General features: G+C 37.9%; 1 protein-coding gene across 1 annotated transcript; it reads right to left on the bottom strand.

Annotated features, from left to right (window-relative positions):
• Window positions 1-143: 143 nt before the first annotated feature.
• On the bottom strand, window positions 144-27,616 carry GSPT1 (G1 to S phase transition 1). The gene is made up of 15 exons (XM_056335560.1): window positions 27,120-27,616; window positions 16,213-16,260; window positions 15,761-15,802; window positions 14,790-15,017; window positions 13,732-13,765; window positions 12,107-12,184; window positions 9,649-9,829; window positions 9,124-9,278; window positions 7,661-7,801; window positions 6,838-6,931; window positions 6,423-6,503; window positions 4,564-4,737; window positions 4,021-4,110; window positions 3,509-3,677; window positions 144-2,789 (listed from the first exon to the last, which is right to left on the bottom strand). Exons 1-15 carry the CDS (start codon window positions 27,418-27,420, stop codon window positions 2,737-2,739), a joined length of 1,869 nt encoding a protein of 622 aa, XP_056191535.1. The 5' UTR covers window positions 27,421-27,616; the 3' UTR covers window positions 144-2,736.
• Between the last annotated feature and the right edge of the window lie 358 nt (window positions 27,617-27,974).

The following is a 27,974-nucleotide window of genomic DNA, read 5'->3' as shown; positions in this document are numbered from 1 at the left end:
TAGCTTCAATCCAAATTCTATTTCCCTTTTTTTTTTTTTAATTTTCTTCCTTCCTTTCAACTGTTGTGGTTGCACAGCTCCTTTATTTTTTTCATCTTCCAAGCAGCATACCACGTTTTCACAAAAGGAAGTATTCAAAAATAGTAATTTAAAAAAGTTTATTACATCTGTGAATCAGCAAAGTATTTCAAACAAAGCCACATTATCTTTTTTTCTTCTTTCATCTAGATTTAATTGTACTGAATAGTAGTAAAAATGGGACTACAAAATGTAGAATGGAGATGAAATGAAAAAGTTGAGATGTAATCCGAGGACTACTCAAACACAATGTACTTTCAGCTCATCTGCCCAAAATGCATCCAATTTGTGTAGATTTATGCCTTACATTTTCATATCAGTATATTTGTTACAAAATGCAAGTATTTTATACCCAAATAAAAACCTCCTACAGGTTAGCAATATCTTTAATTGTATAATGTACATTCTGTTAATGAACTTGAAATAATTTAGCCTCCTGTTACAGACAAGGTGAGGTTAACTGGATTTATGGAAATGGTAATCAAATACACTAGATGAGTAATGGAAATGCTCAGACCTTCTATCTACTGGTGTTTTACCCAACAGATGATTTTTCAGTTTAGTAATAAATACTCAGTCCAGCCTCAAAATAATGAAATTTTAGAATCCCTTATAAGTTTGCTCAAAAGCAGAAAAATTCTACTGAAGCATCATACAGTCTTGATATGCATGTCAACACTTAAAAAAAAAAAAAGTTTTAAAAAGTCTAACAATTTAGGAATTGTAATGGTCTTTGCAAATTTCAAATCCATGAGCTTACTCTTCAAGAAAGGAGTGGAAAGATGTGGAAATCTTAAGTTAATCCAGAATATGAACAAGACTGTAAGTTTCCTTGGCTTTTAATTTCTTCATTAGTTTAAGATCCAAGGAACTGTGGGTTTTGTTCACTTGGTAGGAAAAAAAAATAAAGTTACTTTTAAACTCTGATTTACCAAAAAAATAAAAGCCCAGAGATTTGCAGACATAATAAAATTTATTTAAATTCCATGCATTACGGTAGCTACAAGTGTAGTCATATGAAACTGAAGGACAATAACTTTTTCTGTCCATACAATGTAGCTGTAAGTGAAATGAATGGGAGTTCCACAGTTACAAAGAAACAAACAAAACAAAACAAAAAAAAAAATCCCAAAAAAGGTAAATCTGTTTCAGTTTTGAGTTACCTGTGAATTCAGATAGAGTTACTAGACTGTAAACTTTTTGGGGAGGAAATGGGTTCACCACAATTGTACAACTGAAAATGTTTAGTTTAAGACATTCTGAAGAAGCTGTGAAGGTATCTTTTAATACTTACTACTAATAGCTCTGGGAAATGAAAAAAAATAATTCCGTTAGCCTTCATCCTAATTGCTAGAACCAGGATAGCAATTGTAGACAGTCCATTTTCAAAGTGCAACTAAATAGAGTTTCATTATGCAGCTCCTTCAAGTTGTACTGAGTAAGCTTTATTTTGAACCAGTTTTGCTTTAATTTCTAAAGAAAAGCTTCGCTGGTCCTCATAAGCTTCCATTGCTTTTTGATATGCAAAAATTTACAGACTGTGCTTGATTCTGACCCTCCCATATTTCTGTATGTGCAAACTATTAGGGATTTAAATAGTCTTTCTCCTTCTCAGTTCAGACTGATCTTTAAAACAGCAAGGATTATCCAGCCCTCTAAATTAAAGTCACACTGAACTGAGTAATTTATATAACTGGCACTTTTTATTTGGCCCAGTTCTCCCACAAAATGCAGCTCTTATAAATACTAATAGGCACTATTGCCACAAATTCTCTTATTTTTGCAAGTTTCACTGATGTACTGGTTGTTAACATTTTCTGCAGTTAAGAATTTATTAATGCTGAAATTTTATGAAGACACAATATGTAGTTCTAGCCTTCAAAATTGACTTACTGTGTCTAGTAATGATGTTAAGTCAACCTAAATTTGCTGAAGATATTAACAAATGTAAAGCTAATGAAGGTGCCACATTTGCATGAATGTTTTTTAATTTTAAGAATGCATTCAACAAAGGGAAGGGGCAATCCTAATTATTTTAATACAAACTTGGTTGAGTGCCCAATTGCCTCATTTAAAACTGTGTGTGTGGGGAGGCTGAGGAGTTTAGAAAAGTCCAAGTAACCAAGTATCTAGGTTACTGGAAAGTTAAAAAGCTAATGCAACTGCGTTACATCCGGATAAAAAACATTATTCAAAAGCAATTCAAATACCGAAAAAGATTTCAAATTGAATAGTTTATTAACATGGTAGTCATCTTTGTAACATGTGCACACACACTCGCACACTCTGAATGATCTGCCTGGAAAAAAAAGAGGTCTTAATATATATGCTGGGGGAAATTAAACATTAAAAATCCTTTAGATTTTCATAATTATAGGCAATTATGTCCACATCACTTACAAAGCTATTGCCGAATCTTTCCAAGGAAGCAGAATTTGGGAGAAAAAAAAAATTATTTTTGGGAAAATTCAACAGTGGCATAGCAGAGCTCTCAATATGAGAAAGCTGACATAATGTGGACCTTTGCTGTGAAATTTGTCTTTGCAAAATATGGGGAGAAGTTTATCAATGGGCAGAAAATAAGAAGGCGGTGTGAAGTAGGCTTTTGCAGAGTCGATTTTCCTCACAGTATTGTGCGGGGGTCATTGAGAAAAATGCTTAGTCCTTCTCTGGAACCAGTTTCAGAACTTTTCCAATTGCAATGGTCTTACCTAAACCAAGGAGACAAACAGCAGAGTTACATATATTGGGAAAAGAATGTGTAAGTCTAAGAACATGAAAACTTGCCCCAAAAACACAGGCTCTCGAGAGCATTAGAAATAATACAGAGAATAAATTGTTGTATTGCAGAATGAAACCACCAGTGTATTTTAAAAGCACAGCAAAATCTTCAAAGTAGTAAGCCTGCTATTCTCACAGTAAAGAACACTATGTGGATTGTGGAAAGCCTGCTCTATATTCATCTAAGGAGAAGGCAAGGCAGAGTCATTTTACCAGATCTGTTTACTGCTTTTAAAAGTTAATTTATTTTAAATGCATCCCACAAATCCACAAGTTTTACTAGGGTGAGTTAAAGCCCAACATACAACCCCCCTAACTTTTCTAACTTTCTACAGAGAAACTATGGTATTCATATTGTAGGTGGACATTCCAGGACACATTACGAAAACAGTGATGATGATTCTTCAAATTCAACCTTTTGTTTCATGGCACACGTTTTTGTACATTATTCCTCTAGAATAAAACCAAGCTTTTTGTTACTAGCAAGAACTCTGTGCAATGACAACAATTTGCTTAGATTTACTTTTCCGTTGCTACCCAGACAGTGATTTCCACTAGATACCAGCATTTTAATACCTCACTGCCATGCATGATTTCCTATTCAAATAACTATTTTTGCAGCACTTCAGTGTTGATCACGCAGTCTTACCCTCATCCCTTAAGGTAAAGCGACCCATCTGAGGGAAATCTTTGAATGTCTCAAGGCAGATAGTTCCTGCTGTCCTTAAACGGGCAATGCATACTTGATCTTGTTTCACAAAACGGGGCCGTGTCTTACTTTTTTCTCCTGTTTTTTTGTCTACCAAGCAGATTAAGGCCTGTATAAGAAAAAAATTAATAGCTGTGAGTGCTGAAGTAAGGGGTATTTTTTTCTTTATAAAAAACCCTGAAGTGGTCTAAGAAAGAAAATAATTAGAAATAAACAAAAAAACTTCTAAGATTTACTGCATAAAGAAGTCAAACATGACTTACCACCCTTTTCGGCAAGCTTATGCTAACAATTACAGCCATTTTTGGTTGTGTCACAGTACTGACCACAGATTCCATTCAAGGCTGGAGTTCTGTTACAATAGTTGCTCTGCAGATATATGTCATGACAGAACTCCTCACCTCAACAAGTGGATTGTCTATATTCACATTGCAACTGAAAAGGACACTTACTGTTATCTCAACTTCTTCAATACAGGTGTGGATGTGCAGCACAGCATTATAACCTGGGCAGATAATGGATTTGTGCTCAATTATCACTATCTGTAAAACAATAAAAATAAATGCATTTTTCCTCATGTCAATTATGAAAGAGCAGAGAATAACCAAATACAGAACTATATTAAAATGTATAGTTGACCAATACAAACACAACAAATTTTTGTGCAACAAACAAAATCTCATATTACAAACAACCTGGTTGCTTATAAAGTACAAAGTTGAAGAATTGGCCTGACAAGATCTTGCTTTCATGACTGTAGGTATCAAAAACTTCATTGAGAAGTTAACATTCAAAACAAATGGTATTTTAAAAACTCCAATGAATCATGTCAGAGCGTTAGGTATATATATTATTGGCAATTTAGGGACATGATTGTGAATAAGAAATCTCAACTGAAACTTCAAACTGCTGAAGTTTAGATTTGGTGAAACACAAGCATGACATTTTAATGCTTTACACCCATCTATACAGCAATTAAATGCTATTTATTCTACCTGGGCATCAAATGTGCGTCCAGAATGACACAGGTTGTTGGGATCACAGAGAATAAATCCTGGAAGGATCTCTTCCTCTTCAATTCCCTTCAGTCTGATCTTTAGATTTTCACCTGGGGCTACTGAATCAGTCTCTACATCATCAGAAAGGATTCCAAGAACTTCCACATTGTGCTTAAAGAAAGCAAAAAAAAAAAAAAGCAGTTTTGTATTGTGAATATTTTAGTCTGGTACAAAAATAATTTTAATACAATAGGATTTCAATAAATAATTCTGTTACAGTTTAATTCATTATATTTGGTTCTGCAAGCTTCAGAATATTTAAAATAAGTTAGTGATGAGTTACTGATATTTAAAATAGCATAATTTAAGCAATATATTTTACTATATTTCTATAGCATGTATACAATGGAAAGCAAATTTCAAGAATATCCACTATTCCTCAAGTGAAACAAGTTTAAAACTTATTGAGAGACAAGAGATAAAATGGTTGCATAATATCTAATAAGAATGCAAAAGCCACATTGTTTTATAGACTTGTTACATTCAAAATATGACAGTCTGAATATTAACACAATCCAGGAAATCCTAGAATACCAAAATCCTACAAGATTTCCTGGAGAAGGGGTATAGTAATGATTGCTCTCCAACAAACACCGTAATCTGATGTTCCTATATGTTGCAATATCCTGTCTGACATTTGTATCTTTGTACTAAAAGATACCAAATTAATAATGAGAAGGCAGAGAAATTAAGAATGGAGTAGTTTCAGAAAAATGTCTGAATTCTTGACATTTTAGTTCATTTTAGTTCAACTTCATTAGCTGCCAAAGTAACAGGGGAAAAAAGTGTCATCCAAAGCACTGGCTATTTACTGAATACAAATTCTGTATTGTTTAAAGCCATTTACAGTTTATTTAATCAACCCCGAAGTAACAAGGGTGTCAGATGCATGTCAAGCAGTTTTATAAAAAGCCACTGTGTTAAATTACCTTAAAAACTGAAAAGCATAATCTCAAAAACTGTCTAAGTCTAGTTTCAGCAGCTTCTAGAAAGGTGCCATGGAAGTCAATCTAAATAGCATATTTTGATTAGGAAATGCCAGCTTTCAATAAGCTGTAGATTTACTGTACATTTGAGTATCGAGACATTGAGACTAGCAAACTACCTCAGCCTACAGAATTGGAAGAAATGTGTCAGCTTAAAATGAAGATGACATGAATAGATAAGAACAAAATTTCCAAACCCTTTTGGTAAGAAACCAATGGAAACAAATACCATTGTTAGTAGAGCACACTACTCTCATCCGCTGCCTCTCCCCAACTATGTTTTCACATCCTTCATTTTTATATTTTCATATTCTTCAGGACAGCACAATGGTTCTAAATAGTGATCTCACATTATGGAACAGCTAGCTACCTGCAGGAACAACCTATTCTTAACTAAAGCAAGCTTTATTTTTTTCATTGGAACACACTATGTACTGTTTGTATCCTTTACGTTTTTTTCCTATTTCCCTTTGGGCAAGGGAAAACAAAAAAAGAACAAAAAGAACAAAAATTTTCAGTAATATTAACCCATAGCAGGAAAAAGGTGTTTTGGGCCAACTGTAAAAATGCAAAGTAAAACACAGTTCCAATAAACTATGACTTGTAGCTGAGTGATTGAGTTTATTACAGAGAGGCAACCTGAGGTCTAAATGCTGAGGAAGTGAACTATTCATATCCACACACACCCTGGAAACATCACCTGTGCAAAACATGAAAGCTTAGTTGTGTTCAGCTGAGCAATAGAGAAACTTCTGATTTAAATAATGAGTACCTTTAAGAATCAAGCTCTTTATGTAAACTTTACCATACCTTGTTTGGCATCATCACAAGCTGTTGTCCTTTGCAAATAGAGCCTGACTCCAGCTTCCCAAGGACCACAGTGCCCATATCCTTGACAAAAAGAAATTACATTAAAATTGAAAACATTTTTTCATGGAGTCTGCCCTATTTATGACTTAACTATTAAATATGATTACTTAACCCTATGAAGTTATTTAGCACTGCTACACTTAACGTTGGGGAAACTGTTCTCATGAAAGACTACGTTTAAGAGTCTCATATAATGCCAAAATTATTTATTTTGCCTCCCCACCTCTATTCTACAGTTGGAAATGCAGACATATAAAGAAAAAAAGATACCCTCTAAAAACACAGTAAATAGACTATTTACTGCTTTCTGAAAACAGTCCACTTACACTTTCAGTCCTATTATTTTAATGTGTACCTTATATTTATCCACAATTGGCAGCCTGATTGGTCCATCAACTGAACGGTTGAAGTTTGGCAAATTATCCAGGTATGGAATAAATGGTAATCCACTAAAAGAGCAGAAGGCATTTGTTTCAATTTTGTGAGCACCCTTCTATTTAAAAATTACTCAGAATGGATAAATGCAGTCCAACAAAAGGAATGATTTTCATTCTGTCATCATTAAGAACAGTGACCTCTAAGACAGTTACATCTATTATAGCATCCCATAGTAGTGCCCACTTTACCCTAGCTAACATGTTAATACCCAGGAAGTGCATGTAGGTTTTAAGCTATGTTACAGGCGTATTTTACAAATTACTTATTCTTTTGAGAACCTTGCTAGATATGTGATATGTTTTGGAAATATAAAGCCATAAGCTAGGTCCAAACGTGATTTTCATTAATGTGTTTTAACTGCCATGAACAATACTGGAAAACATGACATCCAGTGAGAGACATGGCTTGTCAGTAATTATAATACAGCTTCAAACAAACTGTTCACATCAAACAATTACTCATTCTAGGAACATGTCAACTGCAGCATCACTGTAAAATTCAAGGGCTAGCATGGCACTCAAACTTGCAAAGCCAAAGAATACTGCTAATACTATTAAGAGTCTGCTAACGTTAATCTTCTCATCACACCTGTGTTCTTATTGCCCTATTTCCTCAAGCACTTCAGAAAATTACTTGGACACGGATGACATACCATGCTATATTTCTTCCCAGCTTCACTGCAGCGTTTACATTTATTGAAATATAGCAAACACCCAAGTTGTTCAATTTCAGATACGTACATATACCAAGGACAGAATTCTGACTGTTCTTTAAGGTTTGCTCCAGTCAGTCCTGAGCAGGGCATGAAATGAATATCTTTTTTGGGATTGAAGCCAACTTTCTTCAAAAATGGCACCAGTTTCTCTTTACATTCCTCATATCTATTAAAATGACAAGCAGATCAAGGTAAGTTTCAGTTATTCCAGCATGACATAATACTGTACTTCAAAAAACCCCAAAACACATAGGCATTTCATTTTTATCAGTTAAGTTACTATGTAAGCAGCAACCAAACATCATAAAGCTTAGCGGCCTGTTTGCATCTTCTCCCTGATCTTCCAGCACAACTTGCCTATTCCCCCTCATTCCTCTGCTCCATAAAGCATCAGTTTTCTCCATATACCTCAATTACTGGGCTGGGTAAGCAGCAGCATATGCTGTATCTGCTTTTAAGCAAGACACCCAGGTCAAGATAGCAGGACAGACCAAGCAGACAGCTAACTGAGGTCATGCTGCAGGCTTTCACTTCAATGGTGACTTGGTGTCCTCCAATCTCCTACATCATTTCCTAAGATGTAATGCTATTTATTTCTCCCCTCAGCCAGTTTCAGCTGAATTTAATGATGTCAGAAGGTTAGGGCAGGACCAAGACAGCACATTTGGGCATGCCTTATTCTCTTAGCAAACTAGGCTGATGTAAAGTTGCGTAGTCCCTCATAGCTTTCCACAAAAACTTGCATGATTCTTGATCGCACAGCAGGTTCTCTGACAACTCTTACTACACTGCAGAAGAAAGCTGTATCCCATCATTACACAAGTATCTCTAGGGAAGGAACAAGTTACACTTTCACATCCAGCTTAAAGGCGTGAGAAGAAAGGTGTAACAGAAGCCATAAAAAGGCCTGAATTTTGACCCTTAGGAAAATTAAAACCCTCTAGTAACACTTGAGCACTAAGGCAGAAAAGAATAACTTAATCCTTTTTATTACTTAAATATTACATATTGAGTTTCTGGTTATTTTTACCTGGCCTATATCATTGCAAGATTCCCTCCCTCCCCCCCTTCTCAGACTCTAATCACAGACCACTTTAATACATTATTTGCTTATTCAATTCAGCTTATCATAAACCCCAACTTCAAATACTACAGGGCGGACACATAAGGTGATCAGGATAATGCTATTCTCACCATATCTATGCTAGGAGTTTAGCAACAACATGGCAATCAAGAATTTGTTAGATACGGCTGCAGGGATCCAAACATTGAAAGTGAATGTTTCAGAGTAGTGTGGAACTTCAAGCCTGGTTGAGAGGCACTGTCCTAGGCACTATGCTTGGTTTCCCTGCAATTTTGATAACCTGTCTTCAGTCCACCAGTCTACCATTTTTTCAGCAAAAATGGGATACAAAGAGTTACTTTACTTAGGAACTACTTTATTTCAATATCTTTTCATGAAGATTAATTATTTTAAAATAAACTCACCTTTCATTACTCCAGTTTACAGTTGGATCATCCATTTTATTAATAAGAACTATTAAATGTTTTACACCTGCTGTTTTTGCTAACATGGCATGTTCTCTTGTTTGTCCACCTTTCTCAAATCCAGTTTCAAACTCTCCCTTTCTTGCAGATATAACCTAATTAAAAATACACATTTTAATAAAAGTTCTAAAATTCTCTCAACAGAACAATTAACAATGGGCAATACTGCCTTATTGAAAAGCAACTTTGAGTAGTCAAACTAGTAAAAGCTTTTAAAATGCACTGTTATGTCCTCAATATTACCCATTAGTTTCTGCACTGACATAAATAAAAGTCACATGACACCTGTGGACAATTTTATGAATCTGTTAAGTTACTCCAAAAACCACTGGACTTGGTAGACCTAAGAAGTGGAAATTTTGCCCACTGTAATTAACCAAAAGAGTAAACAAGCAAATAAAAAATAAAAATAAAAAGCTTAATTCCACAGTGTATCCAAAATATAAGAATCTGCTTTGTTCTTACCAGCACAGCAAGATCAGCTTGAGAAGCCCCACCAATCATATTTGGAACAAAGCTCTTATGTCCAGGAGCATCTAGAATAGTGAAGTGTTTCTTCTCAGTTTCAAAATAGGCACGACCCACTTCTACTGTTTTACCTTTGTCTCGCTCTTCTTGGTTTGTGTCTAAGGCCCATGAAAGGTACCTAAAAGAAGCCAAAAAACAATCCAAATATTCTATTTTTTGTATTAAAATTTACTAAATTTTTGTATGATGATTTGTTCATCAAAAAATGTCTTTTTTTTTCCTGCTCAACTATTTAACCAGCTCAGCATTACTGAACTTAAGCATTTCCAAGACCAATATGACTTTTTAGTGAATGTTTTGTGTATATATATAGTGCCCAACGCTAGCTCTCCCTCAAATACCTAGAGGGATGCAATTCTAAAAAACAATTTCCAGTTACTAAGTTCCCCAGGTATGACCTAACCTCAAATACTTTCTTTGAAAAATACCTCTGGATCAAATACAAAACAATTCTTCTTTCTCAGCATAATTAACTAAAATATTATTTCTGATTTGCACATATTAATATTATGAGAAGTATAATCAGTTCTCATTTATTTGCACATACTAAAACAGAAGTTGGCTATGAAATCGACACCACCCTTTAGTCACCCCATCTTTGATTGTGTCAACTATTGTCCCCTCCTAATTATATTTTATCCCATTGGCCATTGACAAGTTAGATTCAAGTAAGACAGACGAACTGAAATTTCAAAAAAAGATTATTTAGCTCCTTCAGGTTTTGTGAAAACTGGTGAATAGAGAGAAAAAAACTAATCCTCTCACTAAGAAGAAAAAAAATAGTAGTAACTAAATTGAACTGGCTTAACATACCAATATTTTTCACCATTAACAGCAGCTTATAAAGACCTTTAGCTTGTCTTTTGTATTGACTGGATAATGTCTGAACAAATACTGCTAACTCAGCTGATCAGTGACCAGGGAACATCAGGGACTATTAAACACAAAGATGTCCTTTCCAGCTCAAGAGGTTCCTGAGTCAGAGAAAGCACTAAACATTGGGAATTATGGATATATAATCACACTCTTCCCCAGGCAGTACCTATTTGTCAGTGACTGAGGTCTAGATAGTATGCTAGATGGCTTTTGGTTTGTACCAGTCCGTGTGCTCTTATGCGTTGTAGTCTTCACCATGGCCTGTGTTTCTGGAAGATTTCAGCCAAGGCAAACATCAAGTTTTACTCAGCGAACTGGAATCAAGCAGGACTTTATACTTGGTAGGTGGATGGCAAGCCCTTTTTGCACATAGCGTTTTTTAAGGAAAGATGCATTTCTGACTGAAATGTCAACTCTGCACTACAGTAAGGAATTTTCTGAATCACAAAGTAAAACTGCTAAGACTTCCAAGACATTCAACACATGAATTGAGCTAACAAGATCTTTGATAATGACACACAGATACATCATACTTTGTATATCACGACATATTTTAAAGAATAAAAATAGCATTCAAGGAGGTACTTCCTGCAACACTTTCTCTAAAAGAGGAGGGGGAACAGGAAATCTGTTTTTCAAGCTGTCCAGGGTTTTTGAGGAAGGTCCTGAAATATTTATTACTATGGTCAACTCCCAACATGGGAATGATGCTTGCTTGATAAAAAGAACGTATATCACCCGTCCTATTCCTCCCTCCCACACAAAACAGTCAATTCAGGTCAGTGCCCACCCCTCAAGTGCTCCATTGCTGCTCTACCACTAAGGAAGTCTTTAGCTGCTTTTTTTCCAGAGCCCTTTGAACCCCTATTTGCCTCTACCATAGCCAAAAATGGAAAGTTTCTAAAAGGAAAAGCAATTTTCCAGGAGCTGTCTGAGGGAAAAACCAGGCTGCTATGTACTTTACATACACACACACAAGACCAAAAACCAACCAAAAGACAATAACAAACCCCAAAACAAACAAGAGGCCTGCAAAACCCCCACACATGACAGCAGCATTGTCTTGCTTGGAGGAAACTTAACTGCAGATGCTATCTTTATTCAATATAAAAATAAGATTCAAGCTGACAGCCAGAACTATTCACTTCCTCTTTCTTTATGTCTGCCAAACTGACAGCTTTAATCTCTGTCCCTTAAATAGCTCTCTGCTGTTTACAGGTGAAAGGCATACAGATAGAATGACCCCAAGAGCTGCCTGAGAAAAAAGAGTCTGTCTTGTATTCCTTTTACCAACTAGGTTTACCACAGCATTGCAGCAGCAAAACCCATTCCAGTGCGAATCACACTGTCTCGTACAGTTTTAGTTAAAAGAAATACTGGAGAACAAGAGATTCCTCCCCACACACTTGAAATCCATTCCAGCAGGAAGCTAGTGCTACAGGGACAGAGATGAGAAAGTTTGCCACTTCCATCACAGTGCAAAGAGAAAAGCATGCCGTTAACCTCAGTAAGTTCATACCATGTTTCTCTGTTTTTTTCTTTAGCTTCTCTTTCATATTTTTCAAGTGTTCTTTTGTCAACCATTCCTGTCAAATACCTGAGAAGGAGCAGGAGGGGAAAAACATGCCATTTTACATGAAGCAGAAACATAGTTCCAAACAGTTAAACACTTACACAATCCCTACAGATTATTCTGAAAAACTGGAACAGCCAGATGCAAGCAGCAGTGGAATTTTTTTCTCCACAAAACCCCACACCATTATCTAGTATGTAAAACTGCACCAGTACCACTTTAGCAGAAGTATGAGGAATGTCTTTTTTTTTTAAGTCTAACTGTAAAATATTTCACAGAGCCAAGTTCTGAAAAGGAACCACATCTGTTAAGTTCATTTCTGAGACCAATCCAGTATTTCAAAATTAAGCCAAAATAGTGATAGGAGAACTTTTCACACACACACATTCCTGAAATGTAAAGAAAAATATGTATGGTTTCATTGGTTTTAGATAGAACAAGGAAACTGATACTTGAAGAGAGATCTATCAGTTATGAAAAGCAGCAAGTAGTGTACAGTTTTATTACATTAAAACTTGCATATGTTTCCCTCAGATATTTTTACCTGATCTCCTAATAACAGTAATCTACCTAGTTTATGAGAAAAATTAGTGATATCAGTAAATAAAGCGTTAATGACAAAGTTTGTACAAGCACCCAATTCCCATGCACGTGCCCCTTACAACAAAGGGATATTCTGCAAAAACAAAATACCACAAAAAGCTTTAGGAACATTACACATAGGTAGGAGTGTTCAGAATAGGCATTTCCTTGTGCAAGGAGAATATTCAGACACATCATGTAATAAAATGCTAATTTACTCTAGTATGACCTAGAAGGTTAAATGTAGCATGACAATTTCAACATTCCAGTTTGGTCAAAACAAAACAAGATGAAAATGCCAAGACAAAGACCTCCCACTTTTGCTGAGAATATTATTTTAAAATCACAGAAATACTTTGCATCAGCAGGACAGCATTTATTTCTTCATGTACTTCAAAACAACTTCTTGGTTGTTTTTTTCGTTTTTTGTTTTTGTTTGTGTTTTTTTTTACAAACTAAGATCTAGCTGCATTTATTTACTTTTGTCTCATAAAAATACTGCAGTCTCTAGCCACTGTTTCTAAAAGAGACTTAAAAGATTAACTATTATAATTTTGCATTATGAAATCAAATTATGCCTGACAATGTTAGCACCAGGGAATAAGGATATTCACTTTTTTAAATTTTCACAGAAAGGACAAAGTTTAACAAAGGGTAGAAAGCAATTTCAAACAGCATTTTAAAATGACAAAACCTAGTCATGTTCTAAGAAAGGGATTCAGGTTTTTTAATTTAATAATGTATACTTCTGCATTGTTGTTTCCACTAAGTAAGTGAAACTCCTATAGCGATGTAAGATTAGATCTGCTGGAATTAAGACATTCCAAAGACATTAAGTAACTAAATTGTCAGGGAGAGTAACATTCTCATTATAAAAGTATTAATCTATGCTGACTAAAGCCATAACGAAAATATTACTCATTTTACTTAATGTATTTTTAATTCACAAGAACAGCAAATCTAAAAAAAATTATTTAAAGTTTCCTTACATTATTTGTCCTCCGATAGTTGACTTGCCAGCATCTAAAAAATAAAATGAAAAATTAAGTCATTCACAGTCTAAAAGAAAAATCCTAGAAAAATAAGAAAACAATTCTGAACAACTACTTTATTTTCAAAGATGTGATTTTTAATTGTAATCATAAGTTTTTTAATACATCTTTCAGCCTACCTAGTTTCTGTAATAATTAATTGTCAATTCAATTATATTGGATTTTGAAAATTCTGTTTTCATACATATAAACTTGGCATTATCAATAACTAAAAAAACCCTCAACAAGCAATGATCCAGCAAAAGCGTACGTTAACAATGTGGGAAACTTACTTGCAAAATCCCTTCCCCTGCTTCCTTTCTCCCTTGTCCCTAACTTTTGTAGGCTGCTCTTCAATATTGGGATATATCTCTGCCCACTGCCTCTTTACTTTGTGGGATTCCATCCTGAATTTACCCAAGGACTAAGTTACAGTACTTTTAAGGTGATAAGAGACTATGAAAATGAAGTGAAAACACAGAATTCCCTGTAAAACTTGTGATTCAGTAACTCTTCTGTACTTTTGACACCACTTAAGATTTTTCTGAAGCTTGTTGAAGCTATTCAATTGGGACATTTTGCTGTAACTGCTTCTTTTAACCCTGAATTATGTTCATCTATTGTTTATAGCTCTACAGTGTTTAATATTTTGAATAATCATCTTTGAATTTATTAATTAAAAAGAATGCTCTGAAAACATTTAAAACAAGTAGTAAAGAAGCACTGCTTTCCAGTTTTGTTCTTTGGATCATAAATAAAGACACATTGCTTGGGCACTTAATAGGGTAGATACTTGAGAAATCCTAAGTACAGACACTGTTGTGCCCAAAAGAACACAGGCACTCTATCCCTGAAAGACCATCTTTAAATTTTTGAATTTTTCCAGAGCAGCTTCATTAGAACAAATGCTCTTGTTAACCTCAAGACACAGTGAATACATGCATCCCTACAAAGAGCAGGATTAATTTCTAAGCCTCAGAGTTCCAGATAATACATAACACAAAGATCCAACTTACCTACGTGCCCAATGAATACTACATTTACATGCTCTTTTTTAGGAGCACCTGGTGGTGCTACAACAGATTTCGGTTTTGGTATTTCCTCCTCCTCTTCCATCATTTCCTGAGCACTTTCTTCAGAAGGCCCTGCATCCCCTGCAGGACCACTTCCTAGCTCTGCTTCACTTGTTTCTTCTTTGTGGTCCCATGACTCTTCCGGGGACATTTCTGTCTCTCCATTTTCCACTAAATTAGATATATTCAAATAGATAATAAAATTAACAGCAATGACTATGGAGAAAAGCCCCTGCCCCAAAGATACAATCAAGAGACTTCAACGATCCAGTCTGTTAACGTCTTCCTATGTAAAAATGGGCAACTGCTGCGTGTTTCTGAAATTATTATTACAAGGAGTTTTCAAACTACCTTGTGTGCTGACATCAGAAAAAGATGATTCGCAGAAATTAAAAGACTTCTGTTTTAACAAGGCAACAATTTTACAAGGAAAAAAATATCTGAAAATCCACTCAGACCATCATACTTGTCTGAATCCAGACACATGCTAACGTATGTTTAGAAAGAAATGGAGAGGGATAATGGTGCAAGTTCTCTCAGAAGCCATACAAATACAAGGGGAAAGATACAATTTTCACGTTCTGATTGCTCATACTACTGATCACTTTAATGTTTTTTCTTAATCACTATTCCACATATATTAATGGGACTGTTTTGTAACACGGTATTATTTGTTAGTAAAGCACTGATTCTTTTTTAATGTCCAGATAATCTAACTGCACCTGTCAACACATACTAGTGTTCGATTACCTCTCTCCTAATCAAAGTATAAAGACACACCAAAAATTAGTAGAGATCAAAAATGCCAAGGCTCAAGAAGGTTTTCTTCAATTTTGTTTGCAATGATTCAGCAAAAGCACTGTTGTGGTATTTTATAGTAGTGTCATAGTCAAATGGAACAATTATCATCTTACCAACAGATTCTGAGATTTCCATGTTAACAGCAGCATTTGAACCTAAGGGAAAAAGAAAAGAAATAAAAAGGGATCATTGAGAACACATATTTACCATGATAGTTTCAAGAACAGAAAAAACCACCGAGTGACTATATTAATAAAAGGATAGTTTTAAATGTCTGGGTACTTGCCAATGCTCTTTAATATACGGACTCAATTTAAAAAATTCTGCTTCATGCAAGCTTTATGACCTTCAATAAACCACTTGGTCTTTATGTGCCTTGCTTGACTGGCTATGAAATTGTAAATAACCATAGATAACCACACTGCCTTACGACAGTAGTATGAGGATAAAGAGAATGAAGATTGGAAAAGGTTCACAGATTTTAAAAAATGAGATTGCAAAAATTTTGTAAAAATTAGGTTTCATGGGGCTGCATTGCATACCATCAGAACATGAAAACAATTACCTTCACAAGAGGCTGTCTGCTCCTCTGGAGAAGTCTCTACAGGTACACCTGCAAAGAAAGAAGTTTAAATTTTAAAATACACTGATGTAACCAATTTCGACACTTAGGCATAAAAGACTCACAACTTTATTGCAAGAAATATATTTAAGAAAAAAACACCTCCCCACCCAGAAAACTACTAAATGTAGCCTCCAAGCACAATTAGTTCTACAGAACGCTGCCTAGAAGTTGTTAAAATACGACACCAGTTCTAAGAACAGTTCCAATTTTTTTTCCCCCCACATGGAAAGATAAACTTACAAAGCAAGTTTTAAAGGAAGTGATTTTTCTGTACATAGTATTTTACTGCCCATCCTTTTTGGGCATACTGGCTATTTTAAGTGTTAGTATCTTAACTGGTGATTAAATATGTCAAACCAGTTTCATTGTATCCAAAGAAACAATGAGCGTGTGGTGTCACGACTGCATGGAAAGGTTCCGCCAGCTTCAGCTTATAGGCATACTTACGATGCTATTGCACCTCAATTTCACATAAGCATTAAATAGAAAATTGAAACACACTATTAAGAATAAGTTCTTAAGATCTTCTGTAGTTATTAGGGTCAAGAGATGATAAGCTCATTCACACGCCTGGTAAGTTTGCCAGTCCTCTTAAATACCATAATATAGTCACATTACTCAAGAGGGCAGTCTCACCAGTCACGTGCATATTAAACCCACAAGTATGTTTTTTTGACAGATCACTCAATCAGTTATATATGCTGAGCTATAACTAAATTGGAACATATCACTTCTAGTAGGTTAACAATTACACCAGTTGATGTTTCGGAACATTGTTTGACATGATTAAGAGGACTTTTATGAGTATCCCTAAAACCTTAACCTATTTAGTTTTCTCTTGGTATATATTCAACTTTATAATTCTTTGAAACAAGCTAATTATTTTTTTCAGCCACATACCAAATTCATACCCTCTATTTAGCTGTACTCCAGCTGTCCTTCAATCCCATTGTAAAAACACAGACCTTACAGCATTACTTGCTCTACATGCATGATGGGACCTAAAGATGAAACAAATCCCCTCAAAAGAACAAAAACATACAGAGAAGGTCCTGATTGTAAGCCTCTTTGCTTTTGCACTGTTTGCGTATTTGCTGCAGACTTCTATAAACTGGAGCAGTGCTGCAAAAGCTGGAAGAAGTCCAGAGGACAAAGCTTGCAGGCAGGGTGAATGTGGGTCACAGCACAACACCCAGTGACCAGCAGTGAATAGCACAGTGGGCACAGCACCACAGAAGAGGAAACTGTTCCCTATACTCATGTGTTTTATCATACACGATCTGTGCTCCAGGGTCCCAAAAACCACAGTTAAACTTCAAGAGATTGATTTAATACAGTAAGTAAAAGCGTAAGAATAGAATACCTTGAGATTCCTTGTAAGAAATGACATATTACTCCCATTTGAGAGCTGGAAAAGACTCAAATTTACGAGTGTGGTAAAACAGGTGGCACAGAATCTAGGTATGAACCTAAAGCCTCCCTTTTGTAACACATAAGAAGACTGTTGGCTATTTCACACATGATATGGTTGGAATGCATAAATATTTTCATTACAAGATCATTTCAACAAGCTTTTGATTTCACTTCTGGTTTGTCCATAATGAAAAATGTATTAAATTACAGTACTTACGCGCTTGCTTTGAAACAGAAACTGTACAAGTGGTTGAAGTTATTTAATTCTTAGAAATACATTATCAACAGCATTTGTAATAAACTCTGTCTTTACTTTCTGGTCTGTAGTACAGCAGGCATGTAGACAGGAAAAAAGTTCCTTCACACATAACAGAAAGGAGGTAGGAAATTGTTAACCTAAAAAGGTCCATCTGTTAAATCTTGTATGAGGCTAGCACACAAGAGAGTAAGCCAGTTTGCGTTGTATTTTAGTACTGTTTAGCATCCATACACAATCAGGGGCAACAGATACTCAGTTACGACCAAAGCCACTTCTTAAACTCTGGTCACTCTGGCCCACAAGTGGCAGACATGCTTTGAGAGGGGACCCTAAATTACATGAAACATACACTGTTCCTTCAAAGCACAAAAGGAATATAAACCGCTCTCTAAACAAGTTCATTCTAAAGAAACCAAGTAAAAAATAAATAATGAATCAATTTAAAAAAGAACAGGCTTTAAGTGACAAAAATAAAACACCCCTTCAGTAATTGTTTACTTCTGATAAACAATTCCAGGTTACACCAGTTTATTTCAGGCACTGGTACACTGCAAACAAATACACCAGAGAACTCTGACATTAAAGAAACAGACTGCCTGAAGTATGCCTTTAAGACACCTGAAAAGAAGGATGCCGTCCCACTGCTTCTCAGACCACTGGGTTGCTGAATTTTGCTCTTCTCTTGTGTCAGCCCCTAGTGCCTGTGTAACCACTGAAGCTCTACAAAGGGAGCTGGTCTGACCAAAAACTGAACTTGTAAAGAACCTACCAGCTTTTGGGTGGGTCAGTGCTCTGAAGTGGTGTTATCAGCTGAGTGGAAGAGCACTACTGGTGCCATGGCAGAGAGGACAGAAAGGCAATCTCAATAATTCAAGGAAAAAAACTTCACCTTTAAGTTTCAGTTCTGAAACAACTAGGGAATCTTTGGATCACATAAAAAGGAGATGACAATTCCGAATATGGTTGCGAACTGCCTAGGACTCCTCAATACTGGATTAGGACACGAGAAGAAGTCCCAACTCCACACTGTCCCTGTGGCAAAACATTTACACAAATCCAGTAAACTGATGTAACCGTGCTTATTTTGCCCATGAGATAAAGACAGTCATTGTAACAAAATACTTTTAAAGATGAGGGAAACTGAGGAAGGTTCCAAGTAGTCCTTGTAACTTATCCTGACCTCTCCAAAACACTGGAGTAGATATGCAAAGGTTCTCATTTTGTGTTTCCTGGAAGTCAGGGAAGTAACTAACAACATATAAGTCTAACATAGTTTACTACTGTTGTGAAAACATCGCATACAGGAAAATAAACACAGGAAAACATTCTGTAATGTTTCAAGTTCAGCTTGAAAATCTAGACCCTTATCTGTGAAAATCATTCAGATAGGAATCCTGTCATGTAAGAGGGATTCAAAATGTAGTTTGTATGAGTTTTCAAGTCAGAACATGTCTTAAACGATGCCAAATCTTTAAGTACTGTTTCAAATTCTTGGATTTATTTGTGATAAACAATTAGCTTTTACATAGTGTCCTCCACACTCTGTCTCTCCTCAAACCCTAAATCAAGAACTGTTGTTGCAACCTTATTTGCTGTATTGCATGAGGTGAGCAGTTCATCTTTAGTTCTGTTGAGCATCAGGGCCCTAGGACATCTTTTGAAATATCTTTGATGTCAGTGCCAAAGACAAAAATGGATACATACAAATGCATTTATCTACTGGTAAACCATCAGACAACAACATTATGTAATTCAGTCTTGTCTGAATAAGGTAAAAAATACTATTTTTTTAATATAAAACTCAGTGGAGGACTATGCACACTCCAATAAAGAAAACAAAATTGCCCAACTTTAAGAACATTAGTCTCTTTAAATTATAGTTAATGTCCTAAAGAAATACTGCAAGAATCCACTCAGCCCATTTCATTCATGCAGCATTCTACTACAGCTGATGAGTTTGGTGTGTATTACATAATTTTGTACTTGCATGCATTTTTGTTGTACAGTAACTAAAGCTGCACAGGTAGAATGACTACCGCTCAACCTCTGCAAATATTGTTTTAAACCAGTACAAGCCAGGAACTTCACAGCGTTAACAGCTTAGAATGTTTGCACAGATACAACAGAAAATTACTTTATAATTAAATTTATACTAGGATGAAGCAAGATGTTCGTACATAAAGCAAGTATAGCTGGTAAACTAGGAATCAATATTAGAACTGCAGTTACAATGCAATATTGAAGTAAAAAGTGCTAAGCAGTAATGACAACTGCCATCTTTACATAAACTGCAGTATTTAACAGATGCACAGAATAAGCTGAGAGATGCCTCCACACAAGCTGATACTGTTCAGTGGTTAACTGGTAACTCCTCAGTATCAGTTACCTGAGCCACAATGCAAATGCCTTCACAGAAGTGATGAGAGGCCAGCACTCCCAGCTCCCAGCCTGCTCTGCTGGTGGTAAGAACCTAGGCACTACTGGAATGCAACAACCGAGGTAGACTACAGAGTTAATAAAACCGTTTGCACAACAGAGCATAGAGAGAAATTTTAAAAAAGAAAAGAAAAAAGGCAAATTCTGTTTGAAAGAATTGTCTTATCTACAAGACTTAGATGGTCTGTATCCAATACAGGCATCAAATTCCTTCACAGGAATTCCTGGAAGGCTGAAGAGTAAAGAAACTCGACACCTGTTTTAGGATTTCCATCACCTTTTTGTATGTGTGATCTGCATACCTGAGTTCAGTACATATTTACACAATAGTAACAGTTTTCACGAATTCCATAGCAGATGTTTGCCCCCCCCCCCTTTTTATTTTTAACAAAAGCATAAAGGGAATTACACCACAGTAAAAAATAAAGGTCCAAGTCAAACACACAGAGCATGAGAATCAGAATTAAAAAAACACCAGAGATTCTTAGTTAACAAAAACCCACAAAAAATTACTTTAAACACAAGTAAGTGCTAGAGCTAAACAAAGTATTTAATATTCAATATTTTAAAATATACATCAAGAAAAGGCTTTGAGGAGTTCACTGTAATTAAGGGAGGTGTTTTGTAAGTTAACTTAAACCTAAAATTATTTTCTTCTGGTCTATGACCTGCTTCAGAGACTTTGCCCTAGCTTCACCAGTGGATACTGAGATGTGCACCCAGTTTTTAAAACAACCATTGTAAGAGCACCTTTAATAGTTTTAACATTAATTTGTAAAATTAACAAAAAAATTAGTACTTGCTTTGTATTCATAGGATTTTACTAGATGTTAGCTTAATTAAATACCCACCTTTTTCCTTTCCCAGTGAGGACACACCTTAAGTTCTCTTTATCTAAAACTGACATGCTTCTTCACAACCAAGTCTAAGAAAACTTATGGGGATTTTCAGGGAATATGATGAAAAACCTTTTCCCTTAAAGGCCAAGTAGTTGTGCTCAGCTGATAACTTGATTTTTGAGACAAACAGTCAAGAAATCAAGCTCTATATTAGAACAGTTAAGGATTCCACTCTGTACCAAAGATCCCTCATAACCCAGTGGGAATAGAAATTTAAGAAAACCCACAAAACACAACACAAAATAAATCTAAGTACTATGGATTTTTTAGCAGGTTAAGCTCAGGATCTTAACATTTACACATAAAGAGAGTAAAATTTACACATAAAATCTCAGACTGTTGTAGAGAACACATTTTTAATATTGCATCACCTGTCTAAACTTAACTTTTGTACTGAAAATCAGTGTCATTTTCATATAGACCTCTTCAAAAGAGTCATAAATGTCACCGATAAAATTCTGACTGCTTTATTTCTTCATAATGAAAAAACAAGATAAACCCATTTTTCTATCTTGGCTTCATACAATCATCTGCTTCTCTTGCTTATATGTGTCTCATCACAAAACAGGAGAAAATCCCCAAATTCTGAAAGTGGAATTGTACAATTAGATTGCTAATAGAATCCAAGAACTATCCCAAATTATTTTTGTGTTCATTTTGATAGAGCAGTCAAGTTTTAAGATCATGCTTTCAAGTATAATAAATCAGTAGCCCAAACCAGGGTGCTAAACGCATTGTCAGCAGACTACCTGCAGACTCCAGGACAGTTTGTCTAGTCCACAGCCAGCTCCCAGTGGTCTGTCTCTTCTTTTATCGGAGTCAAGCAAAGGCCACAAACATTATGAATTATTCTAACAGGAGCAACACAATCCTGGCTGCCTTCCTGGGGACAGTTCAGATGTAGACAAAGGACATCTGTGTAGGATGCTGGCACCTTGACTGCATCACACAGGTATATTACATCTGATCATCCGACCAGTCAGTGCCAAGACATACAGCCTTTCTCTGCACTGACCGTTTTAAGAGGTCGTGCAGCTCATCTGTCAAGAGAAGCAGATACAGAGGAACACTGCTCCAGACAGTCAAATAACTCAAATCAAGATTATAATTTTTTTATAATAAGAATTTATAGCATACACTGGCATTCACAATATGACACTGATTCGCTGTCATGTAAGCAGGTCAAGTTTACAGTTACAAAGTATTCACGGCAGCATTACTAACACCCTACTTGTGAGGAAATCATCAGCATATGGCTATTCAAATGTTGATATGAATAAACTATGTAATCCTTTAATATGGTAATTTCTTGAATGGTGGACTAGTTTTAGACAAACAAGACTTCTTTAGCAAGTTCATATGCAAAGTGAAGTCTCTTTAAGTTCTGAATTGCTGAAGAGTCTTAAAATACAGTCTGCAGAGAATGGTATAGAACAAGAGAGGACCAATTTTGGGGAACATTATGATACAGATAAGTCATCATCCTACTCTGGAGATTATAGGCTTCAGAACTGAAGCAGAAGATAATGAAACGCCTTCTTTTGCTTCTGATTGGTGGCAGGGGGGAATATATGGATGTCCAGCTAGCTACAAGGTCAAGAAAAATGAGGGCAGGGAAAGCCGTATAGATGCTATATCCATTTATTTACAGCATTTGAAGGCTGAGGATGTCCAGCTGCTCAAACATAACTATTTCAAGCAGGCAAGTGAGGATATTTAGGGAGTGAAGCAATCTAAAGGGCACTGAATCTTAAGCCAGATGTTTGCCTGGCTCAAGACTGCAGGTGCAAGCTGTCTAAATTGTAGTCATTAACAAATATGTTCAGAAATTTACTTTAAGTGGTCAAGAGAGCTACTAAAGGAAGTAGTAGCACTAATACCATCAAAAGGATAAATGCTATCTTTCCTTACACTAGCTGCTGTCACACACTTTGTTCTTGTTACTTTTGTACTATTGACACTTTTTTTCTTACCACAACCAGTGCATACTTCAAATCATTGGATAGTTCAGGCTGGAAAGGGCCCCAGAAAGTTACCTTGTTCAGTCTCCTGCTCCAGGCAAAGTCAACAGTGAGTACTTAAAAATGACTTCTAAAAGAAGCAAAACTAATGTAAAATACAGTAAAGCCCATACAAGGAAGCTGTGATCAATTTTACCAAGCCTGTGAATATTCAAGAACTACGACAAAAACTGAACCACAAGAATGCAGGTTGACACATTTTCTGAAATGTTTCACTTCTCTCATATCTGAGATCCAAACAAAACTTCAATAGTAGAAATCTTATTAATCTGGTATATGTGTGTGTGTGTGTGTATTAACTATTCCCTTACAGCTCTGAACCATGCCTTGATACAAAACCAAACAAAAATCCATCCAAATGTAATTACATCTTATATACACTTACAAAATTAATAAACCATAGTATAAAAATAACTCATAGATGCTACAGAACAGCAAAGATGCAAGGTGCAGTTGTGACTAAGAATGTTTAGATGCCCTAACACAATCTAATGTCATTTTATTGACTATCACACCTTGCCTTAATTTAGTTGAGTTTGCTAGTCCAGCAACTGCTATCTACAGTAAGTTTCCCTAGAAGCACAACTTGTTCATGACATACTTGACGTGCTCACTGGAAGGCACTGTGGTACAGCAATGTCTGTTGCAGACAGAAAAATCGAGAAGTCTCTATTTTACATTTCAAATAGACTCCAACAAAGAGAGATTCTACAGAAAGGAGTTTCAACTTGGACACAATTTGATAAATGCAAGTCCTGGCAGCTACAACATTTGGAACATGTTGGTTTTAATCTGTTCCTTAGGTTCAAAAATTTAAACAACATATGCCTTTTGCATATAATCAAATGATAATTTAATTCCAAACTAATTCTGAAACTATCTGCAAGCAAAAATTGTATTAGTGGTAAACACTGGTCAGATATTCTCCCTAATATACAATTAGCAATCAAAAGAAATCATGTATACCAGAAGTTTTTAAGTCAAATACTTGGAATGCAGGTCTCACAAGTTTCCCAATTTTGAAAAGTTCACATCTTCTCTGAATGGCTTTTGTGAGCATTATTTCAGTGCTCTAAACATGACAGGAATTTCATAAAAATTACTAAAAACATTAAGTTAGTGTGCATAGAAGGAAACACTATTACACACTGCAGCCACACAATGGAGAGGAGTTCTGTGGAATTCTTCTATATGCTGCTGTTACACATTTATCTTGACCTACAACATCCTTTGAATTACTAAGGAATTATAACTGAAACAAAACCTCACCAAGAGAAAGTTCCAAGAAGTGTTACTAGAAGTTAACTTTAGGCCACTTAATTCCTCAAACTTATGCCCAGCTTTTTAGATTCTTCCTAAGAATCAAGATTAATTTAGCCTTTCCAGTACAAATCAGTGTTCGTACAGACCTCAATACAGATGACAAACAGTATTTTTTTTCTTACAATAACGAAGAATGAGTGTCACAAAACACCTAATTCCCTATGGAAGCAAAAGCAAACTGGGCTGCTGAAAAGCAACTTATTCAGCACCATTGTCTAATCACATGTTGTTCTGACTTATTTCCAGAGCAAGCTCCACCTAGTTCTTCTAGCCAGGAAAGTAGTTGTCACCTTAGACAAACATCTGCAAGGGCAAGCCTGTCAATTACTTTCTGTAATAGAGTACATCGGACCTGGAAAAGTATGTAACAAGTATAGCACTGCAGTTAAAAAAGAAACTGTTTTGGGTTTTTTGCTTGTAGTATGGTGTTTTTTGGGGGTTTTCCCCTCATCTTTTCTTTTTTAATTGCAGATTTTTGTTTGCTTAATCTTAGGGACATCCAAGTCAAATTACAGAAACTCAAAATTCTAAACCTTAAAGAAGATATAGAAGCAAGGTGAATTCAAACCAGGTAGATTATAGCACTATGTAAGAATTGCACTCAGCAACTAAGATGGAAAGAAGAGCTATCCTCATCACTCCAGATGACCAGGAAACTGTAAGTAATTTCTAGTCTCTGGAAAGACAAAGCTCATCATGGGCCTCAGAAGTAGCAAAAGAGTGGCGAAAAGGAGAGCATGAAGAAATAAATATAATGAGCAGATGAGGAAATGTAGTTCAAATCCTACAAAAAAAAATTATAAAATTAAATATAGGAAGCCTTAGAAGAAACCTTACAAAGCAGCCACAGAGAAAACCCGAAGTTATCAGAATAACATTCAAAACCCTAAGAAAGTTTTCAGTCACAGTATTGATTACATAGTTAAAAAAAAAGACTTATGTTCAGGTTGCAAAGGTTGAAAAACACACTAGAATGAATATTTTAATGCACTTAGACATTGCCTGCCCGCATAGTGCATGAACTACAATTTTTGATAAAAATCAGGACTGCTGAATAGCTGTAGAGAACATGTAAGCTAACATTTGCTCTAACAGAAAAAACAAGTTAATATTCTGTTATGAAAATTTTAAACCTTCATAAATCAAAAAACCCCAGATTTTAGCTGTTAACATCTGATAACTTTAAATACTAGGGAGAGCTACACTAATTAACATATTAAATCTCAATGCAATAAATAAGCCACAATCAACAGGAAAACTTGACAAACATAATGTAACAAGCAGTTGCTTTAGTGAAATTAAATTACTAGAATCAACATCTGAAATGCTAGCTTGTTTCATATTGTACCAACAGGAATACAGAAAATCATAGAAAAAAATAGGAAGGTGTTAAAACTATTATACTCAATCAGGTCTCAAACTCCTTAGCTGCAAGAGGGACATGAAAATAGTACCACGCAGTTAACTAGCATGTCTGATGTTTGGAAGGACCTTCAGTCTGAAGCTGAAAATTAAAAAGCAGCTCTCCTTTCATTTCCCCATATGTAAAGCAAATCTAGTATAAACGTTGCGTACACAAAGATCCTTTGAAATTAAAAGCAGGGTGAATTTCAAGTTACTCCATTGACTGAGGCCAGCTGACAACCCCCACCTTTCCTAATAATAACTTGTCAGCATTGTACTAGAAAATCGTAACTACCTGATAGAAGCTTCAAAGAGACATTTAGGATCCACCTGAGCCACTGGTGGCTGAAGCAGTGCTGTTCTCCCCAGCAACGCTGAATTTATTACCACCAAACCCTCTGACAACTCCTCTAGTGCTTCAGGGGGGCGAGAGCCGCGCAGTCGCCCCTCGCCACGGGCAACCCCTCGGGAGTGACGGCACCGGGGAGAGGCCCGGGGAGTCACCGGGGCCGCGCACCCAGAGCGCGAAGCGGCTGCCACGGCTCGGCCCCCCGCAGGGTTCCCAGTGCCCACGGCGGCTGCGGGCCCCCTCCCAGGCCCCCCAACTCGCGGGGCCGCCTCAGCCGCCACAACCGGCTCCTCCGCCCAGACTGCGCCGCAACCCCCCTCCCCCAAACCCCTCTCCTGCGCGGCACCCCTGCCCCGCAGCACCCCACCCCGCCTGCCGAGACCCTCCTGCCTCTAGCACCCAGGGCCCCAACCCTCAGCCCGGCCCGGGTCGCCTCCCGGCCCCCCCCGGCCCGGCGCTGCCCTCCGCGCCCCCTCCAGCGCTGCCGCCCCGCCCGCCCCCGCCCCCCGGCTCACCCGGTTCCCGGGCTGCCGCCCGCCCGCCGGCCCGGCCCGGCCCCCGCCCGCCGCAGGCCCTCCGCGCCGCGCGCCGGCCCCGCGTGGCCCTGCCCTCCTCCCCCGCGGGCGCCCCACAGCCTCGCCCCGGCCCCTCCGCCGCGCGGCCCCGCGCCCTTCCAACATGGCCCCCATCCCTCCGCCCGCGGCGCCCACCCGCCCGCAGCCCCGTCCCGGCGCGGCCGTTACCGTGGGGCGGCGGCGGCGGCAGGCCGGGTGGGGGCGAGGGTGGCGGCAGGCCGGGCGCCGGGCCCCCTCTCAGGAAGGACGGCACGAACTCGGCGGCATGGACGTTGGGCACGAAGGGCTTGGCGTTGACGTTCAGCTGCCGGCTGAAGGCCGCCCCGAGCAGCTCCTGCTGGGCCTCGGCCTCCGCGGCCGGCGGGGCGGACCCCAGGCCGGCGCCGCTGCCCGGCTCGATGTCCGCCTGATCCCAGCAGTCGGGAGCCGAGTCGCTGCTGCTCCCGCTGCCGCTCCCGTTCGCCTCCATTTTGTGGCTGCCCCACAAGCCTCTGCGGCCCCGAAGCGTCTCCCAGCGTCCGGGGTAAGGGGGAAGCCGGCGGCGGCACCGACTCAGCACTCGCTCCGGCGATTCCGCGTGTACTCCACCACCCCGACGCGAGCGCAGTCTGGCCTCCCGGGGCTGCCGTACCCCCTCCCCGCCGCCTCCCGCGCCGCCATTTTAGTAGTTTTCAGCCCCCCCAGGGCCTCGCCCCGTAGTACGGCCGCGGCCAGGCGCGGGAACTACGGTGCCCATCGTGGCTTGCGCCAGCCCCTCGCGGCCCTCCTCCCCGGAAGAGATGGGAAATGTAGTTGCCTGCGTTTTCTGCGTGTGAGGAAACTACAATTCCTGTCAGCCTTTGCGCTCGCCTGTCGTTTCTACCGTCTCCGCCTCCCGTTTCGCGGGGTGGACGGGACGTGTAGTTGGCGCAAACGCCTCAGGCAGGGCCAGAACTACCCGTCCCGGCAGGCCGGGCGCCGGCGCTCCCTCGGGCGGCGCCTGTCTCGCCCCTCAGGTCCCTGGGAAGTGCAGTTTGCGAGGGG

Source organism: Falco biarmicus, chromosome 4, assembly GCF_023638135.1.
Source record: "Falco biarmicus isolate bFalBia1 chromosome 4, bFalBia1.pri, whole genome shotgun sequence".
Taxonomy (NCBI): domain Eukaryota; kingdom Metazoa; phylum Chordata; class Aves; order Falconiformes; family Falconidae; genus Falco; species Falco biarmicus.
This window is presented reverse-complemented; position numbering and strand designations above follow the sequence as displayed.

Coding starts and splice junctions, on each gene's coding strand:
- GSPT1 (XM_056335560.1), bottom strand. CDS start 27,420: ATGGAGGCGAACGGGAGCGGCAGCGGGAGCAGCAGCGACTCGGCTCCC. Junction 16,261..27,119: donor GCCGCCGCCGCCGCCCCACG/GTAACGGCCGCG, acceptor CTTTCTTTGCAG/GTGTACCTGTAGAGACTTCT. Junction 2,790..3,508: donor CTTTACCTTAAGGGATGAGG/GTAAGACTGCGT, acceptor TCCTTGGTTTAG/GTAAGACCATTGCAATTGGA.